At 48.3% G+C, this 10,395-nt stretch overlaps 1 protein-coding gene across 1 annotated transcript; it reads left to right on the top strand.

Moving 5' to 3' along the window:
- Window positions 1-5,960: 5,960 nt before the first annotated feature.
- On the top strand, window positions 5,961-10,261 carry Star (steroidogenic acute regulatory protein). Its single transcript, XM_021169998.2, has 7 exons — window positions 5,961-6,086; window positions 6,910-7,017; window positions 7,258-7,385; window positions 8,369-8,527; window positions 8,637-8,821; window positions 9,215-9,308; window positions 10,017-10,261. The coding sequence occupies exons 1-7, from the start codon at window positions 6,023-6,025 to the stop codon at window positions 10,128-10,130; spliced, it is 852 nt and encodes a 283-aa protein (XP_021025657.1). The 5' UTR covers window positions 5,961-6,022; the 3' UTR covers window positions 10,131-10,261.
- Window positions 10,262-10,395: the final 134 nt, after the last annotated feature.

Raw genomic sequence — 10,395 nt, 5'->3', positions numbered from 1 at the left:
AACTGATTCATGATGACAGCACGTTTTGTTGGCTTGATTGTTGGAGAGTAATAATTGCGTAGGAAGTCTGACAGGTGACACTTTAAAAGCACTGTGTTTCAGTACACAGAGTGAGCAATGAGGCAACAGCATGCAAATTGGCTCATTGGCACATTGAAATGATTCTCAGTAATTTATCTCGGATACATCATTTTTTATAATCTTTTGAACAGTAATACTCTTTCCTAAGAGGTTTGTGGACTTTTTCATACTGCAATATGAAATACACTTTTGTTTTGTTTTGTTTTTGGAGACAGGGTGTCTCTGTGTAGCCTTGGCTGTCCTGGAACTCATTTTGTAGACCAGGCTGGCCTCAACTCAGAAATCCGCCTGCCTCTGCCTCCCGAGTGCTGGGATTAAAGGCGTGCGCCACCACGCCCGGCGAAATACACTTTTTTATGTTCTCGGGTGTTTAAGAAAAAAACCTACCCTGGAAGCCATTTGACATGTGAATTCTTTATTGTTGAGTTGATTTTACAGTAGATACATTTTGAAGTCCTTGGATTGAGGATGTGGCTCAGTAAGTAGCAGAATGCTTGCTTAAGATATGCAAGGTCCACATGTCACATGCCTAAGTGCAGTGACATCCTAGTTCAGGGACAGCAGAGTGACTGGTTAATTGAGCTCTGCGTAGGTCACTTAGTTATTTCAGCATCAGTCAGACAATTCCAGTGTAGCAGCAGATATGAGTTACAAAGGGGAAAGGGACATTCCTGCCCTTGACACCTATGTTCTTTGCAAGGTTCAGCTGTGTGAGGTTTCCAGTCCAGGTCATGCAGCAGCCTGGAATTGGTCTTAAAAGTTAACACTGTTGGGACTGCTTCCCCTCTCTCCGCTCTGGTTCTCAGCTGAGGGCCTGCTTCCGCTGCCCTTCCCTGTGTTCGTACTGAGAGGCGGTGCTCTGACCACACTGGCCGTCGCAGGAGCAACTCCAGTTCATACTGAAAGTTCCTACCAGGTCGGAGGATTTGATCCCCAGAGCCCTGCGTGTAGCCATGTGCATTCTGAAACTACTGCGCATGGCTGCTTCAGGCTCTTTTAATGTCTCCCGAGGCCCTTCATATTCGATTTCATGCTCTCTGCTTATTAAACCACAATAACCTCCTACCCTGAATAGAATACAAAAGAAAATGTAAAAACAAGAAAAAGAGTACATCATGTATAATTAAGTTAGGCTGCATGTAAAACTATGTATGTATGCTGATGTTGGTATTGTCAATCAAGTACGTGTTTCTGAGTGACTCAAACACCTGAAAAGCATTACAGTCTGATTTGAAATGTCCATTATCACTAGGAAAGGACGAAGCACGTGTTGGTTGTCTCAGCTTTGATTTCAGCCTTTGCTGTGTGAGTATGTCCTCTAAGTGGAAATACCTTCCCATGGCCTGAATGCTTTTCTTTCTGCCTTCAGATTTCTGCTCAAGTTTCACCATCCTTGACTACTTTTTCAAAATCCCGTCTCTAGGATTGGAAGGGTTGCTCAATGAGGGAAAGCTCATTTAGCATGCACAAGGCCCTGTGTTCTAGTGTCCAACATCGGAGTAGCAGGAGAAAGCCCTCAGAAATCCTGCCCCACCCATTTTCCTCCAGCTTGATTTTTCACTATCGACAGCTGACAAAGTTGTCATTGTTTACTGTCAATCTCCAAAGTAAATGCTTAGGACTGGGATTTTTGATGTATGGGCACACAGCACTTGAGAGGCAGGAAGGTTGGAAAAAAATTTTTTTTAATTTTTTTTAAATTTTTAAAATTTTTTTTAAAGGTGACAACCGATAATTATAACAATAATGTTTTGTTGTTTCCTTTACTTTTTTTTTTTTTAATTTTGGTTTTTTGAGACAGGGTTTCTCTGTATAGACTTGGCTGTCCTGGAGCTCACTTTGTAGACCAGGCTGGCCTCGAACTCAGAAATCCTCCTGCCTCTGCCTCCCTAGTGCTGGGATCAAAGGCGTGCGCCACCACGCCCGTCTTTGGAAATTTAAGGACAACTTCTGCTACAATGTGATCTGGAGGCCAGCCTGGGCTACATGAGTCCCTGTCCTTAAAAGAGCTGGTGACACACCTTTAATCCTAGCACTTGGGAGGGAGAGACAGGGTCTCTGATTTTGAGGCCAGCCTGCCTGGTCTACATAGCTCTAGGACAGCCAGGGCTACATAGACCCTTTGTTGACCAAACAAAACCAAGTAAAGGGATTTTCTGTCTGCTTGATCTTGTAGCCCCAACATCTGAATGGGGCCTGAAATACTAGGTTTCACTGTAAAGCTGTTTGAAGGCTAGACAGATGAATGGCTAAAAATATGGATGTGAGCTCAAGTTGAGTCAGACCCTCCAGGGACCAGTACCACACCAAAAGGTGAGGACAGCTCATACACGCACTGTCTTAGCTGCAGGCCACAGATTCCAGACGTCAAGAATTTGTGTCAGAGTTTCTGAAGACACATCTCAGAAACACATGGGGTGGAGAGTTGGACAGGGCCCCAGTTGGAGGGAGTTACTGGAGGAGCCTTAAGCCAGTGTTCGTCATTCCCCTTGCACAGCACCTCTCCAAAGTCTTTTTCCAGATTGTCTTGTGGGTGCCTGCTGTTCTCTGTTAAGTAGGTCTTACATTTACCAAGTGGCCTAGAATCAAAAGTAAGTTTTGGGTAAGCGGGTGTGCACCTGTAGCTCCTAGTTTCCAGGGACACTGAGGCAGGGCCAGCCTCCACAATAGAGTAAACTCCCCAGCCTTTTTTTGTTTGTTTTTGTTTTTTTGTTTTTTTTGAGACGGGGAGGGGGGTAGCCCTGGCTGTCCTGGAACTCACTTTGTAGACCATGCTGGCCTCGAACTCAGAAATCCACCTGCCTCTGCCTCCCAAGTGCTGGGATTAAAGGCGTGCACCACTACGCCTGGCTAACTCCCCAGCTTTTAAAGAGAAGCTGGAGAGATGGCCCAGGCTCAGCAGTTAAGAGCACCCGCTACTTTTCTCGAGGACTCCGGTTTGGTTCTCAGCATCCATGTGGCAGTTCACAATTGTAATTCCAATTCCAGGGGACCTGATGTCCTCTTTGGGCCTCCATGAGCATCAATCAATCAGGCACACAAGTGGTGCATAGACATACATGGAAGGCAAAATACAAAAAAACAAAATACAAAATTAAAGAAGAAAAAGCCAGGCATAGTAGCACACACCTTTACAGACCTCAAGGGGTAGGGGAGGGAGGGAAGGTGGAAGGTGGGGGGCATTAGCAGTGCTGAGCAAGGCGCGACCCATACCGTAATCTCAGCATTTACAGAAGCAGGGGCAGGAATATATCTCTGTGGCACTCCTTTCTCCCTTCCCTCTGTGGGCAGAGTCACATGAGTCTATGTGACGTGGTGGACATTGAGTGTAGGGTGGTTGATACTTAATGATGGAATGCCCTTTTCTGTTGCAAAGCCTTGTTCCCTCTCCTTGTCTGCTCTGTCCATCCAGTCTCCTTCTGTGTAGGCTCTGCTCTTATCAAAAGGTAAAGCCAGATTTAGATACCCAGAGTCAGAGGGTATTCCCAGACCTTTCTTGACCTTTCTGCTCAGAGGAACAGCAAGAGTTAAGTAGTCATTGAGCCTGGAGAGGATAAGAGGAGGAAGAAAGTCTTGGCACTCAGGGAGGTCACCCCACACCCCCTCCCTGAGTCAATGGCAGTGTCTGACATCAGCAGCAGCTGGATGTCTCAGCGTTCCAGTCTGCCCACACTACCCCCTCCTTCCTCGAATGCCATAATTCTCCACAGAATGGCAACAGCAAGGCCTTGAATATTATCTGTATGGCCTGTCCCACACAACCCCTTCCCAACTCCCTACCACTTTCCCTGAAGGAGGGCCCACGTGTGTCTGGGGAAGCACGTGTACCAAGCAGTGGGGAGGATGCCAAGCAGTGGGGAGGATGCAGCTAGGCCAGCCTGCCAGCGCACCTTCAACCTAGAGAGGAGCAGGCTTCTGTCTTCTCTGGGAGCCTGGGAGCTGGAAGGAATACCAGGGAGGGAGTTTCCTGAACCAAAGGTGTGTGCCTGTGTCCCTTGCTGCTTCCCTAAGTAAGGCCCCAACAGAGAAATAAGAACACTGTGTCCTCATAAGAACTGAGTGCTGGAGCCAACAAGTTTGAGAGCGAAGTAGTCAGTACCCGTGGGAATTAATCCCAAAGAAAAAGGTGTTGCAGACCGTGTCTATAGGCAGGAAAATCAGAATCTCAAGGCTTGTCTGAGATACCTAGCAAGTTCAAGGACAGGCCAGGTTAGACTTTTTTTTTTTTTAAAGAATTATTTATTTTATGTATGAGTACACTGCACTTCAGACACACCAGAAGAGGGCATCAGATCCCATTACGAGATGGATGTGAGCTACCATCTGGTTGCTGGGAATTGCACTCAGGACCTCTAAAAGAGCAGTCAGTGGACTTAACTGCTGAGTCATCTCTCCAGCCCAACACTTTTGTCTTAATCCCACAAGAGAGGCAGGAACTGGGTTACGCCTCTCCAGTGGGCACTGATTGGGAGAGGGTGTGCACTAGGGGGGGACAAGCTACTAGAAACCTGTAATGGACAAAGTGAGCCCTGGCACAAGAGTAGTAGGCCTTTGGGACTAGACCTTAGAGCCTTAGATGCCTCATGACAGTAGCTCCCACAAGGCTTCTCACACAACCTCAACAGGACAGAAATGTAGGCTGTATCCATATATAACTATTAATCCAGTTGCCTTGAAGGAGTCTTGTCCTGCCTTGGGACAGTAATGACAAGATTCAAAAGTATCCTGCTGGCGGCAGGGTCTGGTGCAGAACAAATCTAATGAGACTTTACTGATGACATTCTTGACATATGAATTTAGTTTAAAAGTAGCCTCAAAGGTACTTGGAAAGAAGAGATCTTGGCAGGGCAGGGCTGGGTGGTAGAGCTTTTCTCTGCCTGGCATGTCTGGGAGCAACTGAGGCAATTCGTTCAAAGGTTCCCTGAATCTGCCCAGTACCACAGGGATCACATACCTGCAGGGACTGACAACAGTCCATGTCCAAATGATTTGTGTTTCTCACCTTTGTGCACAGGTCAGGACCTGGAGCAGGGCAGGCCAGCCTTAGCTGCATGAGGAAAGGATGAGCTTGCAGGGTGGAACCCAGGCCTAAGTTACTCTCTGCCTTGAGAGCTTACTGGGTGGGTCATCTCATTTTCAGAGTTCCCAGAATGAGAAGTTAGAATGGAGTTGGTATCAGTGGGTGAGCAAATAAATGAAAACTGAACAACACATGGGGTGTTCAGGAGGTCCCACGTAGAAGGAACCAAGGCCAGCTAGAGGACTTGAGCTATTGTCCTATATTGCCCTACCCCTGACACTGGCATCCTGTTTGTCTTTGAGCCAGCCATTGACACCCTCCAGACCTGATGGACGGTCTTGCAGGTTTTTTGTTCTTTTGAGACAGGGTCGTTCTGTGTAGCCCTTGCTGTCCTAAACCTTACTATATAGACCAGGCTGGACTTGAACTCAACAGAGATCTACTTGCCTCTGCCAGGGAGAGTATGTGCCACCATGCCTACCTCTGGTCTTGTTGCAAGAACTCACTCTTTGACTCTTTTACCCTGGCTCCCTCTCTTGGCCAGAGCTTCTATATACTTTTTGATGCACCGGAGCTTGAGGACAGGGCTTGAAGTCTACATTTACAGCTTTAGAGAAGCTATATGTGCCCTCTGCCCCATTCCAGTGGCCCTGCTTCCCCTACCTGCAGAGTCTGGTCCCTCCCGTTACGCAGTCTGCCCCCTCCCACCTTGGCCAGCACTGCAGGGTGAGGCAATCATTCCATCCTTGACCCTCTGCACAATGACTGATGACTTTTTTATCTCAAGTGATGATGCACAGCCTTCCACAGGAAGCATTTAAGGCAGCTGCAGGACTCAGGACCTTGAGAGGCTCAGGAAGAACCACCCTTGAGAGCAGCAGCAACCTCAGCACCCAGCACTGCCACATCTGCCGAGAAAGCATGTTCCTCGCTACGTTCAAGCTGTGTGCTGGAAGCTCCTATAGACATATGCGCAATATGAAAGGTGAGTCTGGGTTAGGGGGGAGGGATGAGAGCCTGCCAAGAGCCTCTAGGCAACATTGTTTTGTGGGAAAGCTCTTGGGCAGGGGAATAGGTCACCTCAGCTTCGATCCCAGCTATGCCTCTTAACTGGGGGAGCCTGGGTAAAGCCCTTCTTCTCTGGACCTCAGGTTTTCACCTAAAAAAATGGCCTGGCTACTAAGGTGCCACCTCTCATCCAGATTCTGTAATTCCTAGTTTCTACTCTAAGGCCCTAGTTGTTCTGGAGCTAGTACTGATGTTGCCTCCCCTCACGAGTGGATTAAGTCTGTACCAAGGGTCCCAGGCAAGTTTTTGTCATAGTGGTAGAGAAATACAGAAGCTAGTCTTTACTCTAAGAAGTGCCTGGCAAGTCCGAGACACTGTCTGGGAAGAAGAGCAGAAGACAGGAGGGTTGAGCAGCAGAAGTACAAGGCAAAGGATGCTAAGGGTGACTCTTGTCCCTGGATAGCTGGTTGTCCCTTGGTAGGGCAACCCTCAGGAGATGGAGCGCATCCTACTCAATATCCAGGGGCTACCCAAGTGGCCCAGGGAAACTTTTATGGCCAGGTAGGGCCAGGTCTGACCAGTCCACCCCTATTTTCCATGATGGAAAAGAGATCTGGGCCCTGGAAGTGCGAGAGAAAGTTTAACACTGAACTTGAGAGTTAGAGATGTGGCTGGAGTTTGGGTCCCTGCTGGGATCTGTGTCCCTAGGCCGGTTTGCTCATCTGTGATGAGTGGACAGAACGGTTCCTCTCCCAGAGATTTCCTAGCTACTTGACAAATGTTTCTTTCCCTCCCTGCAGGATTAAGGCACCAAGCTGTGCTGGCCATTGGCCAAGAGCTCAACTGGAGAGCACTGGGGGATTCCAGTCCCGGGTGGATGGGTCAAGTTCGACGGAGCTCTCTGCTTGGTAAATAAATATTGGGGCTTTCTGAGCTTCTGCCAGTGATGGGTCTTAGGGTGCGTGAGGCCTGTCCCCTACCTGTGGTTACTTAACTCCTGTGTCTACCTTGACCTGCAAGTAGAGCCCTGTGGCTATGATGTTGTCTCTTCTGAAGGCTGAACACATTCAGAGGGCAGAGGGATGAGAGCTATGGATTGGCTAGGACCATTGTACCCACGTTTTCTTTTTCCTTGGCTATGTATGCAGGTTCTCAACTGGAAGCAACACTCTATAGTGACCAGGAGCTGTCCTACATCCAGCAGGGAGAGGTGGCTATGCAGAAGGCCTTGGGCATACTCAACAACCAGGAAGGCTGGAAGAAGGAAAGCCAGCAGGTAAGTAAAGGCGGCTGTGAGAAGCCTGCAGTTACTGATGGTCCCACTACCATGCTCAAAGCCTGCCGGGACTCCCACTGCATCCACAATTGATAAACAGTCAAAAAGTTTTGGTCTGAGAACTCTCCTAAGAATATATCATCAAGTGGGGTGAGGGTGCATAACTTTTTCATCTCAGCACTCAGGGGCTAGCCTGGTTTAGGTAGCAAGCTCCAGGCTAGCCAGGGCCGCATGGTCACACCCTTCCTCAAAACAAGCAAACAGGGAATGTGTTCTCAGATCATCTTCCCTCCTGAAGACTCATTGAGAAACAGTATTCCTATTTTTTTAACTACTCTCCGAATGCTGTAAACTCATCCAGTAAAAAACATGATCTCATCCTGACACACAGAAGCAAAACCTACGTTAAAACCAGTAGCTCTATTATTAGAACTACTTTGGTGGCCTTATCTTCAACAAAAGTCTACACATTGTCCATTACCCCAAGTTCAGATGAAACATCTTGTTGCTCAAGCTCTTACAGGAACGGAAATAACAGACTAATAGGATCTGATATAGTAATCGACTAATCTGGGATCCAGCCTTAGCAGTGTATCTTTGCTAAGCATCTTGGGCAGATCACTGAAACTTTCAGGCCCCAGGTTCTTCCAAAGTGAGTCAACAAAACAAATCAAAAAGCCCAGCCTTCTCTGTATCTAGTTAGCTGCTGTAGACCAGTTTGTCCTTCAGGCCATTTCAGTTGGACCTACCCATACTACCAACATTCATCACTAACACAATAGGCGAGGTACCTCTTCCAGCTTTGAGTGGACATACAAGGCTTATGGCCGCAGTGTCTACCCACTGGGTCCTCACCAGGTAGTGATCCAGGCACCTATTGCTCATCGTAGGCCTACTGTCCCTGTTCCGAGTGTTGTCTGAGACCTAGGCTAGGAATAATGTTCTCTAAGCAGAACCCCATGGCTCTCTTTTGTCCCCAACAGGAGAACGGGGACGAAGTGCTAAGTAAGATGGTGCCAGATGTAGGCAAGGTGTTTCGCTTGGAGGTGGTGGTAGACCAGCCCATGGACAGACTCTATGAAGAACTTGTGGACCGCATGGAGGCCATGGGAGAGTGGAACCCAAATGTCAAGGAGATCAAGGTGAGGAAAGCCCAACTGTGGGCGGCAGGGAACCAAGCGAATGCAGTCCTGAACAGCGGGTGCTTAACCTACCAGTGGCTGAGTCCAGGCTCCAACTCCCTCGTGCTAGGTCCTGCAGAGGATTGGAAAAGACACGGTCATCACTCACGAGCTGGCTGCGGCGGCAGCAGGCAACCTGGTGGGGCCCCGAGACTTTGTGAGCGTGCGCTGTACCAAGCGCAGAGGTTCCACCTGTGTGCTGGCAGGCATGGCCACACATTTTGGGGAGATGCCCGAGCAGAGTGGTATCATCAGGTAAAATTTGGTGGCAGTCTCTAAACTGCAGTGCCAAAATCTTGATCCCCACTTCCAAGCAACCAATTCTTAGCCCCACTCTCAGCTTTAACAAAAAAGCAATGGCCAGAGTAGCCCCACTTCCGCAGCTAGGTGGTCTATTCTACCCTTCCAGGAACTTTCTAAGAATCCTAATGATTTTCCAAAGCTAGGAGCAGGCCTCTGTGGGTGGGTTCTAACCATGGTGGCCCAGCAAGAAGCCTCACAACCAGCAGGTTCTGATGAGCGAGTACCCATGCCAACTGTTTAGTATTCTTGGTAAAGTACCTCCTGATGAAAGTTAAAAGTCAAGGGACTCTAGAAGTGTAACTCTACAGTCTTTAGGAATTCTCACTTGTCTTCCTGCCTTACCAGAGCTGAACACGGCCCCACCTGCATGGTGCTTCATCCACTGGCTGGAAGTCCCTCCAAGACTAAACTCACTTGGCTGCTCAGTATTGACCTGAAGGTGAGAGGCCTGGGGGGATAGCCTGAGTGGGAAGTAGTGACAACAGTATGCTCTTGTCCCCAGCATAGAGAAGCCTCTTGCAGGTTTTCTTGACTTTTAAAGCACGTTGTTGTTGTGTATGCACAATGTGTATGTGTGAATGTAGGTGCTCATGTGTGACAGCGAGGTGGAAGTCTGAGGACACTGTTGATCTGGGGCTCTTCCTCCTCTACATGGGCCCCAGGAACTTATCAGATGGCCAGGCATGTACTCTGACCCACTAAGCCGCCTTGCCAGCCTTCTTCTTGCCTTCTGATAAGAGTCACAAGCTGTTGGATAGGCAACAGACAGAAGCATGGCTTCCTATTCTGCCAGTGTGGAAGCTTGCAAAAAAGCTTCCACATCTAAAAAGCTAGGTGCTGTGTCATAAACTTCAGCACTTTAGGGAAGAAGTAGGAAGATCACACATTTGAGATTCCAAGATAGTTTTTTTAAAAAATCAGTTTTATATATAATTATGACCATTTACAAAGAGGTGATCCTAGGCCCAGTAGATGGGGATTCTCACCTTTCAGGTGACACAGATGTCTCGCTCGGGGTCACACATCCTATCTTTAACCATAAGGCAGCTAAGGCCCCCTTATCCAGCAAGACCAAGCTTAAGGTGCCCCTGCCTATGTGGGGTACAGAACTGTGCTCAGGATCCCAGTGCTCTTGTGTCTACCCCAGGGGTGGCTGCCGAAGACAATCATCAACCAGGTCCTATCGCAGACCCAGATAGAGTTCGCCAACCACCTGCGCAAGCGCCTGGAGGCCAGCCCTGCCTCTGAGGCCCAGTGTTAAGGAGTGTCCACCACGTCGACCTGCAAGTCATTGGAAGCTCTGACAGGAAGCCTGCAAGTCTGTCCATCTTCAGTTAACCACATCGGGAGGGGTGGTAGGCAGAAGACACTAGGACTGACTGGTAAAATCAGGATCAGCAAAATAGAAATGAGGCTTAGAATAAAAGTTCTCTAGTGTCTTCCACTGCCTCGCTGTGAAGGCTAAGGGCTAAGTAGCTATGAAACCTTCCATCTAGGCTTGTATATGCTGACCTAAAAGACATCAG

This window comes from Mus caroli, unplaced genomic scaffold, assembly GCF_978045245.1.
Source record: "Mus caroli unplaced genomic scaffold, Mus_caroli_1 scaffold_10, whole genome shotgun sequence".
Lineage (NCBI taxonomy): Eukaryota > Metazoa > Chordata > Mammalia > Rodentia > Muridae > Mus > Mus caroli.
Note: the sequence above shows the minus strand (reverse complement) of the source record. Positions and strands in the feature narration are given on the sequence as shown.